The 21,521-nt window shown below is 32.8% G+C and overlaps 1 protein-coding gene across 1 annotated transcript; it reads right to left on the bottom strand.

Moving 5' to 3' along the window:
• Positions 1–19,678: 19,678 nt before the first annotated feature.
• Positions 19,679–20,644, bottom strand: LOC125874163 (uncharacterized). Its single transcript, XM_049555002.1, has one exon. It carries the CDS (start codon positions 20,548–20,550, stop codon positions 20,050–20,052), a length of 501 nt encoding a protein of 166 aa, XP_049410959.1. The 5' UTR covers positions 20,551–20,644; the 3' UTR covers positions 19,679–20,049.
• Between the last annotated feature and the right edge of the window lie 877 nt (positions 20,645–21,521).

The raw sequence follows: 21,521 nt of genomic DNA, 5'->3' as shown, positions 1-21,521 counted from the left end.
CAATGATTGATCTTTTGGGTGAACTAGTTAATCCGGAGTTTAACATACCAAAGAACTTCTATCAGGCAAAGCGTTTGGTGTCCAAGTTAGGATTGACGTATAATAGAATTCATTGTTGTGTGAATGGCTGTATGTTGTTTTACAAGACTGATAGTGAATTAGAAAATTGTAAATTTTGTGGACATGCTCATTATAAGAGGACTCCGGCTAGAAAGATGGTCTCAGTTCAGGCGATGCATTATCTACCTCTCATTCCTAGGTTAAAGAAGTTGTATGCATCGATGAGGTCTGCCCCACATATAAGATGGCATCGTGAATATAGAAGGCCGCTGGGTGTCTTGTCTCATCCATCTGATGGTGAAGCATGGAAGCATTTTGATAATGTATATTCTGATTTTGCTAATGAACCAAGAAATGTTAGATTAGGGTTGTATTTAGATGGCTTCACACCATTCTCTAATAATGCTTCGCCTTATTCATGTTGGCTGATATTTCTTACTCTGTATAATCTTTTTCCTGAAATGTACATGACTAGTCCCTACATCTTTCTAAGTTGTGTTATTCCAGGTCCCCGTAATCCAAAAAATTTGATTGATGTCTATCTATAACCATTGATAGATGAGCTTAAACAATTAGGGGTTGTTTGGTGTGAGGGATAATACCAAATAGTCCCGGGATTAAATTATAGTACCGCTTATTTTGTTGTTTGGTTGGCAAGTTCGGGATAACTTATCCCGGGATTAATAATTAGTACCGGGATAAGTTATCCCTCTCTTTGGGTGGTATAGTAATCCCGGGATAACTTATCCCGGGATAAAATAGGTAAATGACAAAAATGTCTCTTTTAACCCTTTTGTTATATCACTTTTTACATTAATGAAGGGCATTTTTGTAAAACAAATAAATTGTTCTTAAAATTTATTATTTTGAATACAACAAACCAAACACTCAATAAAAAATAATCCCAACACAACTTATCCCATCATAACTAATCTCAACATAACTTATCCCAACATAACTTATCCCATCATAACTCATTTTCAAACCAAACGACCCCTTATGGTTTGAAGGCGTTTTAACTTATGATATATCAACTAAGCAGATTTCGTTATGCGTGCTTCTTTAATGTGGGCTATTAATGATTTTCCTACATACGAGATCTTGTCTGGTTGGATGATAGCTGGAAAGCCAGCATGTCCGTATTGCATGAAAAATAGTAATGCATTCACTTTAAAGCATGGCAGAAAAAAATACTTGATTTGATTGTCATCGCCAGTTCTTGCCAATGGACCATGAGTTTAGAGAGATGAAAAATGCATTTAGGAAAAATAAGGTTGAAAGTGACCCCCCACCTCCATTACTCACAAAGCATTAAATTTGGGAGAGAGTTTCTCAATTACCTAAAGTTACAGAAGCTCTACCTTCTAGACTTCATGGATATGGTGTTGAACATAATTGGACCACACAAAGCATATTTTGGGAGTTACCGTATTGGAAGGACAATCTGCTACGACATAATCTTGATGTGATGCACATTGAAAAAAATTACTTTGACAATTTATTTAACACAGTGATGGATGTTAAGGGTAAGACAAAAGACAATCCAAAAGCTAGAGCGGACATTTTACTTTGACAATTTATTTAACACAATAATTTAACATTTTATTCGCTTTCATGTATTTTCCTTAGTTTCAATTCGTTTGATTTAGAGTTGTTCTCTTCTTCGCGTCAAGTTGTTTCGAGTTGATTTTGTGTTTCAGTATTATTTGCTTTGAGCTTTAAACTAGGTGATGGTCAAGTTTGTCTCGAAATGTTGAGTTTTGTTTTCTGGCCAACTTTAGCCTATTTCTGGTTCTTATTTCTTTTGAGTCTCTCTCTGCTTCTTTCGTTGNTGAAAAGCGACGTAGTCCGTCTCTTTTTGAAGAGCGACGAGCTAAAAAGCGACGGAAGTGACTGCGTCACTTTTCCGTCAATTTTGACCAAAAAAGCGACGCAGTCCGTCGCTTTTGGCCGTCGTTTTTTGACAAATTTTTAGTAGTGTTAGAACATATTTTGAATTGATTTCGAGGTTGTAATTTAACATTTTATTCGCTTTCATGTAGTTTCCTTAGTTTCAATTCGTTTGATTTAGAGTTGTTCTCTTCTTCGCGTCAAGTTGTTTCGAGTTGATTTTGTGTTTCAATATTATTTGCTTTGAGCTTTAAACTAGATGATGGTCAAGTTTGTCTCGAAATGTTGAGTTTTGTTTTCTGGCCAACTTTAGCCTATTTCTGGTTCTTATTTCTTTTGAGTCTCTCTCTGCTTCTTTCGTTGATTATTATCTCTTTAAAATTCTCTATATCAGTCTCATTTTTAGTTCATAAGTTTGTTAATATTCGAGTGATGAGTCGTGAAGTATATCAAGACCATTTTCTCCAATTATTATCTCTTCTTTATATGATCGCTAAGTTCATTTTATTGTGTGTATGTTAGTCTATGTCTTCTAATTGACCGTGAGTTTTTGATAGAATATGCGACAGTTTAGGAGTGTTGTAGCAATTGATTGGTTGAAATTTTTTGCTGGCTCATGTTATGTCCACATTCTTCATAGTTAGTTTTATTGCATATTAATTTAAGGGGGAAAAGGGTCAAAAATACCCCTCAACTTTATTTTATTGATTGACTAAACCCTTACCGTTAAAACGAAGTTAGTTTTACCCCTGCTGTCTACAAACTTATTATATGTACCCTCCAAATTAACGATTTGCCCCAAATCAATCTCAAATTCTCAATTTCGACCCGAATTACCCATTTAAAACTCATTTAGAATGAAATTCTTTTCTAATCTGATCCGACCCATATAAAACCCACCACCATTATAAACAAAATTTAATTTAATTTTCAATTTTCTCAATCTTGTTGAGTCCACCAAAATTAAAAAGAATGGATTTCTCCCTTGCCATTGAATTTGTTGTAGTGTTACTCATTCTGTAAATATTTTCAAAGCCATTGTTAAAAGCTTCTAAGGGTACTAGTTTTTGAATTGGAGCCTGAAACTTGAAGAACCAACCATGGAAACTTCATAGCCATTAATGGAGCTTGGAGCTTGAGTTTGATTTTCGGATTTTACAAGCGAGTTCCAACTTCGAAAAATCAATAATTTCAGCTTCTTCCCCAAAATACCCAAATCGAAAACATCACACCCATTTCTTCACACTGAAATCACAGATCTGAATTTGTGTAATTAGATAATTCCCACCCAAAATTGCAGCAGCATGAACTTTTTAGTTTCTTTCTTGTTGTTTTCTAGTGGAATTCGACCGCCTAGTACTGCCTTTTCACCGTCGTGTGCGGCGGATTTGAAGAACTAGTGAATATATCTACACAAGTGACTTTTGGGGAAGAAGGTTATTGGATTATTTCAATAGCAATATTGTTCTTATTTTTGTGTATGAACATAAGGTTGGCATGCCTTCTTCCTTTACTTTTTGCTCCTAACATTGCTTCTTAAAAGCTCATTAATGGCTGGAAATTTATTTGTTCATTAGGAATTGAAATGGGTTTTGGTGAATTCATTACTTTTTTTTATACATTTGGTATGTAAGATCAGATTAAATGGGTTATGGGTCGGATTTAATTGATAATTTGTTTTTAAAGGGATAATTCGGGTCGAAGTTGAGAATTTGGAATTGATTTGGGGAAACCGTTAGTTTGGAGGGTACAAATGATGAGTTTGTAGACGGCAGGGGTAAAACTAACTTCATTTTAACGGTAAGGGTTTAGTCAACCAATAACACAAAGTTAAGGGGTATTTTTGACCCTTTTCCCTATTTAAGGACATATATACGAAACTTGAGAATCGACCAAAACTAGAATCTGTTCATAGTTTATATGTCATATGCACCTTCAAATGTATGGATTATACTTTAGCTTTGGATTCTTTGTTTGAGTAATATATATGTATAGCTTGTTCTCTTGAAGGTTTGTAGTATTTGTGAGTATGCATTAAAGCAACATACTTGTCACTTCTTCTTACTGTAATTAGTAAGGTGCAAATTTCAAAAGTCATTTGGGTTATTTGATTAATCCATAATATTCCTATTGATGATTGATTGTCGGTTGAGTTTAGAAATCTAAATATTGTTATTTTTTCTTAGAATAAAAATGTGTTAGATCAATCTTGTCCTATGCTAATATGATTTTTTTTTCTTTCGTATGTGTCACTTGCAATGAGTTCATGTAAACTCTTCCTATCACTGGCATTTTGAGTCGGGATAAAACCCAACTTGAGTTCTTTATCGAGTTAACTTTGTCGTTCCAAGGGTAGAAGCTGATATACAGGATGCGGAAAAAGAGATTAAGCTAATATACAACTTATAAATAGTCATATACGTATACATTTGTGTATACATAGGTGGCAGAGAAAAAATGGGCCCAAAGTCCATTTGAAATTCAGCAGAATAGAGGAAAGTTTAAATGGGCCCATGCTCATTATTTGGATCAAATTTAGACTTAGGATATGTGGGCCAAAAGCACAATTTAATTGGATTTGGGCCAAAGTCCAACTCTAATTATTTCATTTCCCTCTTTTATTATTTATATTGTATTATTTGACTAACCTTGTTTATTTTATGGTTTAATTTAATTAAATTTTCATAGATAGCCATTTCAACTTTTTATCACATTCAAAATTAAAATATCTATAGTTTAGCTCTATTTTTATTAGCCTTGTCATTAAATTATTTCCCCTTTAGAAAAATTCCCCCTTGGTTAATTTCCCCTTTAAGATAATTAAAATGTCAATAATAAAAAATAAATAAATGATAATAGTAAGAAATAAATTAGTTAAAATAAATGAGTTCTTTTACTTAGTTAAAATTTCAAAATTAGTCAAAGTCGTTAGGAGTTCTTTTACTTGGTTAAAATTTCAAAATTAGTCAAAATCATTTTTAGTCAAATCACCGGTCAACTGCAAGTTAGCGGGCATTTCGAGGGCCTAACACCTTCTCGAAATACACATTGAACTTCGAACCCTTTTATTTGTCAATTGATTTTATCTGTTTAAATCTTTTGAAAATCTCAAGTTTTTCTTGATTTTTACTAAAAAAATTAAGTGGTGACTCTGTCCTTTTGGAAATTCAATTTCTCTTAAACTATAAGTTTAATCGATTTTTCGAATACTTAGTCATTTTTCTTTTATATATATTTTCTTAATAAAACAGTAGGAGAAAAGAGTTCTGGCTGCAGAAATTACAGAATGGTTAAAATTTGAGGATGTCGGAGGGTTATGCTTCGAATTTAGGAAAGCGGGCAGATATGAATGAAGGAAATTTGATAGGTATGAAAAGTCATGATTGTCACGTGTTCATGGAAACTTTAATTCCTATCGCTTTTAGCCATCTACCCGAAAGGATATGGAAACCAATCACACAGATAAGTCTTTTTTTTAAAGATTTGTGTTCTGGAAAGTTGTTGGAGAGTAGTTTAGACAGGACGGAGGAAAATATTCTTGTTACTACTACTATGTTGGAGAGAAGATATTTCCATGTGGTTTCTTTGATGTGATGGAGCATCTTTCAATTCATATTGTACAAGAGGCCTGCCTTGGAGGTCCGGTTCAAACAAGATCGATGTATCCATTTGAGAGGTATCCATTTGAAATATTCACTAAGTTATATATATTCGCCAAGTCTTTTATATATTAACATATATATACATATAAACATGCATATAAATTGGCAGTTCGAAGCAAACGATTAAGCAAAGGGAAAGGATCGAATGATCATTTGTTCAAGGTCATATTGGGAGAAAAACTGGTGATTTTTATTCTTATTACTTTGGTGATGATGTGTCATGTAGGAGAAACAGTCCCAATCACAATGATGAAGTCGATATTGATAATTTATTTCCACCGATATCAATTTTTAATCAAAATGATCGAGGATCTAAAAAGCGTGAAAAGCGAGGCTTCACTGATAGACATTGCGAGCATCTTGTAGTTAGCCAGACTAAACAAGCTAAATAAATGAAGTCTAGTAGACCCATAGATTCTGAGGATATTGCAGGATCTATTTCTTTTGCGCCAGAGCGCATCAGCCATGATATTCATATACTTGTTGTTCTGTTTGTTACGGCGGATCCTCGACAATATTTTCCTAATTACCGTCGACCTGTAGGTGCTTCCTCTACTTCACAGACAGTGCCTTCAGTACGCTACGAGGACCTACCTTTACATGTTATTCGTCGAGGACAACCCTTATCGACAGGTACTCCATATCTCACAGGTGCATCTACTCAGTTATCTACCATGAAGATTAGAGATTCTAGTAGTGAGCAATGAGATGCTATGGCCGGTACACCTCTATTGACTCAGCGTTATGTGCACCCTGATGTATCACCCTCATCTACAGCTACACCTAGTGCTACTCAAGATGAGGTGTTTCCTCTAGTTCCTAGCCAGAAGGACAGACTTGGTAAAGTCATGACTGAGCCAGATGGATCATCGTAAGTTTCTTTTGTTATTTATTTGTTAGTTTATTTTATTTATTTCTTATACTTTAATATATTATTCATGAACTAACATATTTATTATGTTTTTTTGCAGGTGGCATCCGGCCAAGGATGTTGCATGGGCTTTAAAAGACTGTATTAGGAGACTATATACACAGGCTTATCACTCTTGGGGTGAGATCCCAAAAAGCATACGCCAGGCGATGTTTAATAACTTTAAGGTATATATTTTTTAGTTAAGTTTAGTGTACTTTACTTTTTTTCACTATCGATCTAATTAACTTTATTCAATTTTTTTTATTCAGACTATGTGTATTTGATAGCCGAGGCACAATCATGTCCTTTCGACCACATTTGAGAGGAAGGCATCCGCCAGACTATCTGCCTGGCTAAAGAAAGTTTGGGATAGTGCTGAACGTCCGGATTGGATGTTGCCGTATGTTTTAGATGATCTGGGTCGGTATTGGAACACAGACAAGTTTAAGGCAATATCAGACCAAGCCAAAAAGTCTAGAGGCAGTCTTAAGGGTGACTCGTTGCACACTGGAGGTGCAAAGTCTGTCGGAACAATTGCAAGAGACATGGTAATTAGTTCTAATTCAAACATTTAAATAAATTATTAGTTGATTCATATATATCGTTATAAATTTCAATTTTTTTATATAGGAAAAAGAATTGGGGCGTACTCCCATTGCACCGGAGGTTTTCAAGAAGACTCATGTCAGGAAGAAAGAAACTGAGTCGAATCCAGATGTGTGGGTGGAGGAAGGAGCCGAACAAACTTTTGTAAGTTATTTAATATGAATTATATATATTAATCATGAATATATTTATGATGTGTATATATATTGATGTAAATTTTTATATTTAATATGCAGAATGAGTTTCAGCATTACGTCGTTGAGAATCTAGATAGTTCGGTCGAAATGACACCTGAACTTTCCACCCAGATCTGGAAAGAAAAAGTGGTAGGGGGACACACAATGGTAGACTCTGTGGTCTAGGCTCTCGAAACAATGTAAGACGACTCCAGTCAGGCTTAGAAAAAATTGGATCGTCAAGTCAAGCCGAGGCACTTGACGGTGTTCAGATTGCTGTTATGTCCGATCAAATAGTTAAACTGACAGCGGCACTGGCAGAGTCAGAGCGGAGAAGAGTAGCTGAACAAGAAAGCATGAGCAAGACCGTTCAGCAAATCCAAAAGCAAGTGATGAACCTCGCTCGTGGAACTACTACTTCGGCTCTCGAGGAAAGCGACGACTACAGTACTGATAGTGAGGATGATTGTGTAGGACCCACTCCCTAGTTTACATCGGTGAGCTTTTATGAATTTTTTGTAATTTTGAAACAAATTTTGAAAGACTTTATATGTCTTTAAATTTTGATTTAGATACTTTCGAATGTTATTTTGAGTTTCTTGTTTTATGTTTTGTGTAGATTGTTTATAATTGTGTGTTTGATTAGGTTGAATAGTATAGATCAATTGAATTGCAAGTGGGTAGTTTCTGCTGTAAAAAAAATTGCAGAAAAAGCGACGGACAACATGGTTTTGTCCGTCGCTTTTCTGGGATTTTCAAAAATCAAATTTCTTCAAAAGCGACGGACTGCGTCGCCTTTTAGAAATTAAAAAAAAAAAGAAAATTAAAATATAGCGATGGAGTCAGTCGCTTTTGTAAAGAAATTCAAAAAAAAAATTCAAAAATGCGACGCTGTCCGTCGCTTTTTGAAAAGGATCGAGCCAAATAGCGACAGACATAATTGCGTCGCATTTCCGTCGCTTTTGGCCAAAAAAGTGACGGACTGCGACGCTTNTGAGTTTTGTTTTCTGGCCAACTTTAGCCTATTTCTGGTTCTTATTTCTTTTGAGTCTCTCTCTGCTTCTTTCGTTGATTATTATCTCTTTAAAATTCTCTATATCAGTCTCATTTTTAGTTCATAAGTTTGTTAATATTCGAGTGATGAGTCGTGAAGTATATCAAGACCATTTTCTCCAATTATTATCTCTTCTTTATATGATCGCTAAGTTCATTTTATTGTGTGTATGTTAGTCTATGTCTTCTAATTGACCGTGAGTTTTTGATAGAATATGCGACAGTTTAGGAGTGTTGTAGCAATTGATTGGTTGAAATTTTTTGCTGGCTCATGTTATGTCCACATTCTTCATAGTTAGTTTTATTGCATATTAATTTAAGGACATATATACGAAACTTGAGAATCGACCGAAACTAGAATATGTTCGTAGTTTATATGTCATATGCACCTTCAAATGTATGGATTATACTTTAGCTTTGGATTCTTTGTTTGAGTAATATATATGTATAGCTTGTTCTCTTGAAGGTTTGTAGTATTTGTGAGTATGCATTAAAGCAACATACTTGTCACTTCTTCTTACTGTAATTAGTAAGGTGCAAATTTCAAAAGTCATTTGGGTTATTTGATTAATCCATAATATTCCTATTGATGATTGATTGTCGGTTGAGTTTAGAAATCTAAATATTGTTATTTTTTCTTAGAATAAAAATGTGTTAGATCAATCTTGTCCTATGCTAATATGATTTTTTTTTCTTTCGTATGTGTCACTTGCAATGAGTTCATGTAAACTCTTCCTATCACTGGCATTTTGAGTCGGGATAAAACCCAACTTGAGTTCTTTATCGAGTTAACTTTGTCGTTCCAAGGGTAGAAGCTGATATACAGGATGCGGAAAAAGAGACTAAGCTAATATACAACTTATAAATAGTCATATACGTATACATAGGTGGCAGAGAAAAAATGGGCCCAAAGTCCATTTGAAATTCTGCAGAATAGAGGAAAGTTTAAATGGGCCTATGCTCATTATTTGGATCAACTTTAAACTTAGGACAGGTGGGCCAAAAGCACAATTTAATTGGATTTGGGCCGAAGTCCAACTCTAATTATTCCATTTCCCTCTTTTATTATTTATATTGTATTATTTGACTAACCTTGTTTATTTTATAGTTTAATTTAATTAAATTTCCATAGATAGCCATTTCAACTTTTTATCACATTCAAAATTAAAATATCTATAGTTTAGCTCTATTTTTATTAGCCTTGTCATTAAATTATTTCCCCTTTAGAAAAATTCCCCCTTGGTTAATTTCCCCTTTAAGATAATTAAAATGTCAATAATAAAAAATAAATAAATGATAATAGTAAGAAATAAATTAGTTAAAATAAATGAGTTCTTTTACTTAGTTAAAATTTCAAAATTAGTCAAAGTCGTTAGGAGTTCTTTTACTTGGTTAAAATTTCAAAATTAGTCAAAATCATTTTTAGTCAAATCACCGGTCAACTGCAAGTTAGCGGGCATTTCGAGGGCCTAACACCTTCTCGAAATACACATTGAACTTCGAACCCTTTTATTTGTCAATTGATTTTATCTGTTTAAATCTTTTGAAAATCTCAAGTTTTTCTTGATTTTTACTAAAAAAATTAAGTGGTGACTCTGTCCTTTTGGAAATTCAATTTCTCTTAAACTATAAGTTTAATCGATTTTTCGAATACTTAGTCATTTTTCTTTTATATATATTTTCTTAATAAAACAGTAGGAGAAAAGAGTTCTGGCTGCAGAAATTACAGAATGGTTAAAATTTGAGGATGTCGGAGGGTTATGCTTCGAATTTAGGAAAGCGGGCAGATATGAATGAAGGAAATTTGATAGGTATGAAAAGTCATGATTGTCACGTGTTCATGGAAACTTTAATTCCTATCGCTTTTAGCCATCTACCCGAAAGGATATGGAAACCAATCATAGAGATAAGTCTTTTTTTTAAAGATTTGTGTTCTAGAAAGTTGTTGGAGAATAGTTTAGACAAGATGGAGGAAAATATTCTTGTTACTACTACTAAGTTGGAGAGAAGATATTTCCATGTGGTTTCTTTTATGTGATGGAGCATCTTCCAATTCACATTGTACAAGAGGCCCGCCTCGGAGGTCCGGTTCAAACAAGATGGATGTATCCATTTGAAATATTCACTAAGTTATATATATTTGCCAAGTCTTTTATATATTAACATATATATACATATAAACATGCATAAAAATTGGTAGTTCGAAGCAAACGATTAAGCAAAGGGAAAGGATCGAAGGATCATTTGTCCAAGGTCATATTGGGAGAGAAACTGGTGATTTTTATTCTTATTACTTTGGTGATGATGTGTCATGTAGGAGAAACAGGCCCAATCGCAATGATGAAGGCGATATTGATCCTTTATTTCCACCGATATCAATTTTTAATCAAAATGATCGAAGATCTAAAAAGCGTGAAAAACGAGGCTTCACTGATAGACATCGCAAGCATCTTGGAGTTAGCCAGACTAAATAGGCTAAAAAGATGAAGTCTAGTAGACCCATAGATTCAGGATCTATTTCTTCTGCGCCAGAGCGCATCAGCCATGATATTCATATACTTGTTGTTCTGTTTGGTACGGGGGATCCTCTACTTCACAGGCAGTGACTTCAGTACGCTACGAAGACCTACCTTTACATGTTATTCGTCGAGGACAACCCTTATCGACAAGTACTCCATCTCCCACAGGTGCATCTACTCAGTTATCTACCATGATGATTAGAGATTCTTGTAGCGAGCAGTCAGATGCTATGGCCAGTACGCCTCCATTGACTCAGCGTTATGTGCACCCTGATGTATCACCCTTATCTACAGCTACACCTAGTGCTACTCCAGATGAGGTGCTTCTTCTAGTTCCTAGCCAGAAGAACAGACTTGGTTAAGTCATGATTGAGCCAAATGGATCATCGTAAGTTTCTTTTGTTATTTATTTGTTAGTTTATTTTATTTATTTCTTATACTTTAATATATTATAACATATTTATTATGTTTTTTGCTGGTGGCATCCGGCCAAGGATGTTGCCTGGGCTTTAAAAGACTGTGCTAGGAGACTATATACACACGCTTATCACTCTTGGGGCGAGATCCCAAAAAGCATACGTCAGGCGATGTTTAATAACTTTAAGGTATATATTTTTTAGTTAAGTTTAGTGTACTTTACTTTTTTTCACTATCGATCTAATTAACTTTATTCAAATTTTTTTATTCAGACTATGTGTACTTGGGAGCCGAGGCACAATCATGACCTTTTGACCACATTTGAGAGGAAGGCATCCGCCAGACTATCTGTCTGGCTAAAGAAAGTTTGAGATAGTGTTGAACGTCCGGATTGGATGTTGCCGTATGTTTTTGATGATCTGGGTCGGTATTGAAACACAGACAAATTCAAGGCAATATCAGACCAAGCCAAAAAGGCTAGAGGCAGTCTTAAGGGTGACTCGTTGCACACTGGAGGTGCAAAGTCTGTTGGAACAATTGCAAGAGACATGGTAATTAATTCTAATTCAAACTTTTAAATAAATTATTAGTTGATTCATATATATCGTTATAAATTTCAGTTTTTTTATATAGGAAAAGGAATTGGGACGCACTCCCATTGCACCGGAGGTTTTCAAGAAGACTCATGTCAGGAAGAAAGAAAATGAGTCGGATCCAGATGTGTGGGTGGAAGAAAGAGCCGAACAAACTTTTGTAAGTTTTTAAATATGAATAATATATATTAATCATGAATATATTTATGATATGCATATATATTGATGTCAATTTTTATATTTAATATGCAAAATGAGCTTCAGCATTACGTCACTGAGAATCTAGATAGTTCGGTCGAAATGACACCTGAACTTTCCACCCAGATCTGGAAAGAAAAAGTGGTAGGGGGGACACACAATGGTAGAGTCTATGGTCTAGGCTCTCGAAACAATGTAAGACGACTCCAGTCAGGCTTAGAAAAAATTGGATCGTCAAGTCAAGCCGAGACACTTGACGGTGTTCATATTGCTGCTATGTCCGATCAAATAGCTAAACTGACAGCGGCACTGGCAGAGTCGGAGCGGAGAAGAGTAGCTGAACAAGAAAGCATGAGCAAGACCGTTCAGCAAATTCAAAAACAAGTGATGAACCTCGGTCGTGGAACTACTACTTGGGCTCCTGAGGAAAGCAACCACTACAGTACTGATAGTGAGGATGATTGTGTAGGACCCACTCCCTAGTTTACATCGGTGACCTTTTATGAATTTTTTGTAATTTTGAACAAAATTTTGAAAGACTTTATAAGTCTTTAAATTTTGATTTAGATACTTTCGAATGTTATTTTAAGTTTCTTGTTTTATATTTTGTGTAGATTGTTTATAATTGTGTGTTTGATTAGGTTGAATAGTATAGATCAATTGAATTGAATTGAATTGAATTGCAGGTGGGCAGTTTCTGCTGTAAAAAAATTGCAGAAAAAACGACGAACAACATGGTTTTGTCCGTCGCTTTTCTGGGATTTTCAAAAATCGAATTTCTTCAAAAGCGACGGACTGCGTCGCCTTTTAGAAATTAAAAATAATTAATTAATTAAAATATAGCGACGGAGTCTGTTGCTTTTGTAAAAAAATTCAAAAAAATAATAATTCAAGAATGCGACGGGTTCCGTCGCTTTTTTGCGACGCGATCAATCGCTTTTTAGCGACGCTGTCCGTCGCTTTTTGAAAAGGATCGAGCCAAATAGCGACGGACATAATTGCGTCGCATTTCCGTTGCTTTTGGCCAAAAAAGTGACTGACTGCGACGCTTTTGTCCGTCTCTTTTTGGCAGTTTTTTAGTAGTATGATGATAGACAGTGACGTAGGCATAAATTTCATGAAAGGTGTTCAAGAATTGTACACCAGTACATTTTTTCTTTTGGATGAATAAGTACACTAGAAATTTTAAAACTTAAACTACGTAATATACATGAAAAAATTGAAAAAAAAGTATGTAATATACATGAAAAAATTGAAAAAAGAGGAAAAGTATGAAAGAGTACACTAGAAATTTCAAAAATTAAACTACGTAGTATACATGAAATTTTTTGAAAAAAAGTACGTAATATACATGAAATTTTTTGAAAAAAAGATGAATTCTTTTTGAAAAAGAGGCTTAAAGCTGGTACTAACGAGTTTGAACTCACAAACGCTTAAAAACTTGGCTCTTTCAAGGCACCTTAAACAACTAGGCTACAAGCCTACAACACTTTGTTGTTTTAAGGGTGTCCAGAATAGGTTATTTAACCACTTTGTATATTATTTTACTTGTATATATGATATAATTTCCCGACAAAGGGTGTCCAAAAGAGTATGTAGCTACGCCCCTGATGATAGAGGTATTCAACAATTAAAACAACCTTCACTTATCTGACATTCTTATATTTATTTTTGAATCTCCTTTAAAATTTTCAAATGGGTAGTGCTCCCACTTACCCTTCAATATGATTCGAATGGTCACACTATTGATTGATGATGAAGGTATTCAACGACTAAAACAAACTTCACTTATCTGACATTCTTATATTTACTTTTGAATCTCCTTATTAAAATTTCTGACTTTGTCTCCGTTCAAACAATCTTCTATCAAAGATATGATACAAGTGTCAAGATTGACAAAATGTATAGAATAGTACCTACTAGTTTCTTGAATCTAGAGATGGACATCCCCAAATATATTAAGAGAGTCAATCCAAGTTCTTAATTTCCTTGGGAACTGTGATGTGAGTTGTGAATGAATTGTGGATGAAGGCCGTGAACTTAGGTTTACAAAATCTTTATGATCCCAACTTATATATTCTTCTTTTATTTAATAATAATCTCATTGCCAAAGTTGTTGGAATCAATAAAAATATATAACTATACTTCCTAAAGAATACTTACTTGTTAGTTTTTATTTCTTTATTTTTAGATGTAATTACAGTCCAATGTCTTTGAATGATCCCGCTTACAAACTAACAAGTAAATGTATAATGATATATTTTTCTTTTTAGTCGGTTTCGAAAAGAATGATATATTTTTATATAAATCTTTATTTTATCCTTAATGAGATGATTTATAGCTATACAAATACATATGGCTTGTTTTAGATCACTAATTTTTAAAGTATTTCTTTCTTTCTTTCTTTCTTTGTTAAACTCTATATCAAGTCAAACAACATTATATAAATTGAGACAAAGGGGTAAGAACCTTGACACAATATGTAAAAAGGTTCTAATGTACAATCAATCTACCCACCCACCCAAAAGAAGGAAACTTAGCATTTTTAGTCCCTTAAATATCAACAAATTAACAGTTTTGGTCCTTTGTGACTTTTGAGGTAGAGCATATATAATCTTTAATTTATTGATATGCACATTTTGGATTCTTCTATCGATGTATCTCCACAAATTTAACGAATTATTAAGTATTATATTATTTAGTTATTATGTATTTTATGTTAAATTTATATTATTACTCCATATTTGAGCAAAATATAGTTATAAAAATAGTCTAATAAATGTCACATATTTCTTAAATGGGATAAAAATTAAAAAATACATATTTTAATTAGTTGAAAGTTAAATATACTTAACTAAATAATACAAGGGCCAAAATTAAAACTTATCAATGACTGAGGACCATAAGTGTTATTTATCTAAAAAAAATATTACAAACACAATAATATGTTCGTGCGCACTACATATAAATTTGATAATAAATTCTTTTTAAATTGACTAATTAATTCTTTCTGTTAGAAATTTTCTAGAAATATCTGCAATTGAGTAAATATTTTTCCCGAAGAAATGGACATCCCAATTATAAACAACTACTAACATTTTTTTACAATTTATGTGATACTGAAATTTCGGGAAATCGGATAAAGAAACCTTAACTTTTTTTAATAATATTAATATATTTGAAAATTTTATAAAAAAATATTATAAATCACAATAAATAACAAAAAGTTTACAATATTTTAAGAACATATAAATAAATTTTAATCTGAACTTATTTAGTTGACTATCAAATTTCAATTGTATCACATAAGTTAGGACCAAAAAATATCCATAATCTCACGGAATTTGTGGTGGGGAATCATGTGAGATCTGAGACACATTATTTAGTTAATTGGTATTTTGCCAGCTATTTTTGTCATTCTCTAATTATTATTATAATAATGGTAATACTATAGAGTAATTGTTATTTGGTTGTAACATGGACCTAATTTTGGAAGTATACATACATGCATGAATATTAGTGTACGGCTCAATTATTTTGCACCGTTTTTGTTCCCATCTTCAATTATTTTGTATTTATTCCTACTCCATACATATACACTTTATAATAGACTTTTAAAATAAAAAAATAATAAGAGATAAGGCTATAAAGTTTGAAGTACCATCAATTCATGACATATATATATATAAGTAAAGATATAAATACATACAAGTAAGATATATATAATTCATACTTTTTATAATGTTTATGTAACGACCTGCTCCCGTCGTTATAGAAAGGTCAACGGGGGAAAATTTGGGGCCTAAATTTTTTTCCGTAGTATTTGTTTTTTCTTAACCTAGTCCAGATTTGGACGAAATCGGAGACTTTAAGGTGTAGGGAAATCTGATAACAATCAGGTGATTTAATTATGATTTTGATTACATGAGTAGTTAGATAACTCGTTAAAGAATCCGCACGACTTTACGGAATTGAATTCGGGTGAGTAGAACTCCCGGAATTGATCTTGGCGTAAAGGGTATTTTTCGAGCGTCGTTGGTTAGAGGTGTGTTGTGAAATGGGAATTTTAGAATTCTTGAATTAGCTCTCTGTCTCGCGTAACCCGCATTGGCACCGCTTTTTGCCGCTACAGCTGGGTGACAGCCGATGTGGCGGGCTCGACGCGAATTAAAGTCGTTAATAAATCCCTAAACGACCTCATTCTGCACTTTTTGATTTTTAGAGCTAAAGAACGAACCCCAGGCGACTCCTACTCGTTTTTCACCATTCTTGAGGCTAAAGGTAAGCTTTTCACTCCCCGAATCCGTTTTTCGATCCGTAGAACGTAATAGAATGGGTGAATATTAATGGGAGAGGGTTTTGTTAAAGATTCTATGGTGGAAACAACCCTAAATTGGATAATTGGGATCATGGGTATGATCTAGGGTTCATGGAATTGTTAATAATTTGGGTAATTAGTGATTGTTTATTGATTCCCGTATTATATTGATTGTTTGTAGACCAAGAAAAAGCGGAACGAATTCGGAAAGGAAAGGATCAAGTTTCTTAGGGTTTCAAGCTTGTTTCGAGGTAGGTGATGGTTGTGATTCTATGATTGTGTGATGTATGTTTGTTCTTGCTTCATTATGATACTTGTATATGTATGAATGTTGCAATGTTGATCACACTTGTTGTAAATGAGATAGATGAATGATGATTGCCATGAAATCATGACTTAAATGTATGATCTTGATGATATACTTGTGATTGTGGTGAGTTGAATGGATTGGTTGTCACGTTCCGACATAACTATGAGATCGGTTGCCACGTTTTGGCATAATTATGCGATTGGATACCACGTTCCGGTATGCTAACTATTTGGGTTTGGGTTCCATAAGAGGATCAATGATTTGATATAAAATGTGAAGTTGTTCGTTGTTCGTAAATGTTGATATTATTGTATTTGTTGATATATATGCATGTGATTATAATGTTGTCTTGACTTGTTTATGTTACACTTAGTGAGATAGTCGCGTGATCCTACCAGTACACAGTGGTTGTGTACTGATACTGGACTTGCTCTTATTTTTGTTTAGTGCAGGGCATCTTCAAGCGGCTATTGACAGACCTCGCTTAGGAGATCAATGATTGTTCGAATTCAAAGGTGAGCCAATTCTTCCGGGCTGCCATGGGTTCTCTTTCGTCTATATCCACCATTTCCGGACTTAGACTATGTTCTATTAGTTATTAGTACATTAGTTGGAGTTGTATCCCTTCTTGTATAGACTTGGTTCATTGTTAGATGTTTTGGTACATTGACTTTCAGGAATCAGGTTATTTCTTCTGCGTGTTAGTTTGTTGTTAGACTTTTGTTGGAGTTTATGGGAACTCCCTCTTTATTTCCTTAGTATTTAACTTGCTTCCGTAACTTAAATGTCTTAGTTTTGATTTGAGTTGTAGTAATGATTCTCCAACCAGAAAGTTAATGTGGGTGCCAATCACGACGATATGGGTTGTGACAGTTTATTTCTTTATATTTTAAATACAAGTAAGATATATAATTCACATATTTTATAATGTTTATTTTTATATATTTTAAATTCTTTTAGTATAATTTCTGACTCTGCGATCAATAATAAATAGAACCCTTTCTTGCAAAAACTTAAAGCAATCCCACACAAGCCATAAAAGCAAGATATCACTTTGAGTAACATTACACATTGTTGTTAATGACAATATAATTGCTAGCTATAGATAAATTAACCTCCTTTTTAAGTAACTAGTGGAGTATTTGATTTACATAAGAAGTAAGAAGGAAATTGTCAACATATTTAATTAAATTATAACAGATTACTTACCATGTATTATACTCCACTTGTTTCATCATTTTATTTGGCCTCGTTTAAGAGAATATTATAATTATTTTTTCTCCTACTACCCTTAGTTTTGAATAATGATATACGTAGTATAGTCAAATTTTGAGTTTACTAAAGCAAAAAAACATAGCAATAGATTTTTCTTTTAGTGATAATTAAGTTAATTTCATTACATTCAGAATTACTAAAATCTTTAAAGGCATTTATATTGAGTGTTGGTTATAAATATAAATATTATATTATTATTTCGTAATTGAGCTTTTTCTTTCCTATTGGAAATCTATGATTTCCTATCAAGATTTAGTTGTGAATTCACAAAGATCAAAGTTTAGATTCATAATTTGAATAGATGAAATAAATTAGTCCAAAAATTATAATATCAAAACTATAATCCTAAAATAATTTAATATGTGTACCAAACGGTTCAATATTAAATACTAAATACAGTAAGATGATATATTAAATATTAACATAATATAAAATCTGTAACATTTAGCCATTTATTAAGAGTCTCTATAATCATAGATATAACTCGTAAGCCATCGCAGCTGGTTATCACTTTGACCAACATTACACATGCTTATTAATGACACTATGATTGCTAAAAATTAAATTAATTAACTTCTTCTTTTATATATAACTCATTGTTTTATCAATCAGGGTCGTGGTGGAGTGATAAATATTCTTTCATTCTTAATCAGAGTCTCGAGTTCGCCGGTTCAAGTTCCTGTGTGTACAAAGTTGCCTTTGTTAGATATTGTTTTTACCCCTCAATATAGGACTTTCTGACCTGTATTCAGCTTTGATCGGATTTCAATGTGGACACCAAATATCGGATAAGAAACAAAAATAATAATATATCTAATTGCTTTACATTAAAGGTAAGAAGGAAATTATTTACTAAGCTAACTATCAAAACAATCATTGAAATTAACCTATTTTATTAATTAAATGACAACTAAATTATTAATTAAGTTTGATAGTATTAAAGAAAAAGAGAACATTGAATAGTTCCATGGTTTTAATTCCCCCATTTGGCCTACATAGGTGCCCGTGACACGACTACATAACTAATTATTTCCAGATCATTCAAATCATAAAATAATGTAACCCCCTAGCTAATTATGATTGATATAATTTGACAATTCGTGATATTAATTAAGTATTTCAAACCATGTTACTAGTTTAATTTCTTCATGAAAATCAACCCCCACCCCCACCCCCAACTGAAAAAATATGAAGGGAAATAGTGCAAATAATATTTAGAGTTGCGGATCGACAATGTGTTCGCTTATGAGTTTTGATAGAAACGTCGAAATCATACATATGTGTGAAAAGAGGTATAAACAAAGTTAAATATACATTTTAGAACTTAATACACTCTCAATTCGGAATCACAATCTCTAGATTTAGATTTGCCATTTTACCCATCAAAATTTTACTTTTTATTTCAAATCAGCTCTTAAAATCGATTTTATGTTTAGCTTGGGGACTTAGGATCAAGAAATTATAACAATCCAAATGTGTTCGCTTGTGAACTTGGCAGAAACCTAACATATCAGTGCCGAAATTTTGAACCCCACACAACGTCTAGATTCTGAAAGTACCAATGTGCATATACATCGAAATTATACCTTAAAGAAATTATAGAAGAAATAACATATATACATATAGTACAAGTTGTATATATATATATTAAAGTTGAATTGATTTCTCAAAAGGAGGAAACTCTTGTGTAACATTATAAAAAGTTCATATTGTGAAGCCCCAAAAATTTACAAGAAAGAGGAAAAAAACAAAAAACAATACTTTTCACCCTCTTCTATTTTTGAAGAGAGTTCAAAGTACAATCTCCTCATCTTTGAGTACAACTTCCATAAGCACTCTCCAATCTCTCTCTCTCTCATAAATTTCATTGGGCTTATAATATCCCTTTTCAATCCAAATCTGCTACTATTAAATGCAGATGGAAAATAAATAAACATTAAAAAAAAGATTAAAAATATCTACAAATATTAAAAAGTGAGAAAAAACAAGAAAAAAGAAAATCACCCTTTTCATAAGGGTAAACAAAAAAATTGACATTCTTTCGTACCAAAAACAAACTTTAGTCTTCAGAAATGCTAGTGAGATGAGGCCTCCACACAACAACCTTCCCGCTCTTACTCCTCCGGTGAGACAATGACTTCTTTAATTTTGGCATTGTACTATCACTCGAAAAATCGCGATCATCGGGAATGCTGACGTGGCATTTCTTATTATTGGTTGTTTTTGTAGTAGTAGTAATAGTATTTTTTGGTGATTTCTTGATTGAGGAGGATGTGATCCCGGATTTTTTCTTCTCTGGGACAGAAGATGCCGGAATCAAGAAGTATATACTTCCCCTTTTGAGCTCCGATTCCGGCGATAAGATCAGAATCCGGCGAGCCATTGTACCTTGAGAGCATGGTTTACTCAAAACATGATTAGGGTAATTTTTTAGAACTTCATACGCTGTGATTGGACTTGTAATTTCTTCAACATGACCATTTAAATGTACAATACGAATTAAATCAAGTGCACCACAAGGAAGAACACAAGCCAAACAACACCTTAAACTATTTCCCATAATTTGATCAAATTAATCAAATCAAAGTTTTTTTTTTTAGAGAAAGAAAGAAAAAATGAATAAATTTTGTGTGAAGGTTTTTTTTGAATGTGATAACATTGAGTTGATTGGATTGGAAAGGGGGATGTTATATAGCAACAATCATACTCATGTGTGGACAAACAATAATGTGTAGTGAAATGACCAAAGTACCCTTTAGGAATAATTTAATTTGTATTCACTAACTATAGTTTGAGGAACTTTTTTCTTACCACCTTTATTGAGGTGAAGTTAGAATTTCAGATTTATGAATTCTGAATTTTATAAAATGACGACTTCAAATGTTAAATATCCAGATTTTAAATTTAATTTATGTATATATGTTTAGTGAAGTTTTAACATAAATATATAATTTGAATAAAAATGGTTGGATTCTATTGAACCCCTATATGGATGATTATCTATTGTTCTCTTTTAGGTCAATGACAAATATAACTTTAGCGTTTGTGGATTCAACTCAATTCTGAATTTTAATTTAACATAAAGAATAGATATACATGCATAAAACAATAAAATTTTAATAAATATTAGATTTTGAACTCATAATTTTAAAATATATGAAGTTAGTGTTAAGAATAAATCCATCAATTAAAATTCTGAATTCGCCTCTATTTTATTAAAAGTTATTTTACATACATCACCAAAATATAGAAATTATATTCAAAATTATTTGACCTAGGATGCCTTCATTGAGTGTAATAATTTTGAGAATAAAATGCAATAATTGCGGATTTCTTGTACCATTTCGTGCAGTGTGTAAAAGAAAAGTGAGAGTTCAAACAACTTCAAGATATTTTATACTATCAATGTAATTTTACTTATTATAACAAATAATTTGATATTTTTAAGGTCTCAATCAATATTAATTGTAAAAGGTTGTAAACTCAAAAGGGTGACAGAATTGATTGAGTAAGTGATCTCCCAAAATAAGG

Source organism: Solanum stenotomum, chromosome 8 (assembly GCF_019186545.1).
Source record: "Solanum stenotomum isolate F172 chromosome 8, ASM1918654v1, whole genome shotgun sequence".
Lineage (NCBI taxonomy): Eukaryota > Viridiplantae > Streptophyta > Magnoliopsida > Solanales > Solanaceae > Solanum > Solanum stenotomum.
Note: the sequence above shows the minus strand (reverse complement) of the source record. Positions and strands in the feature narration are given on the sequence as shown.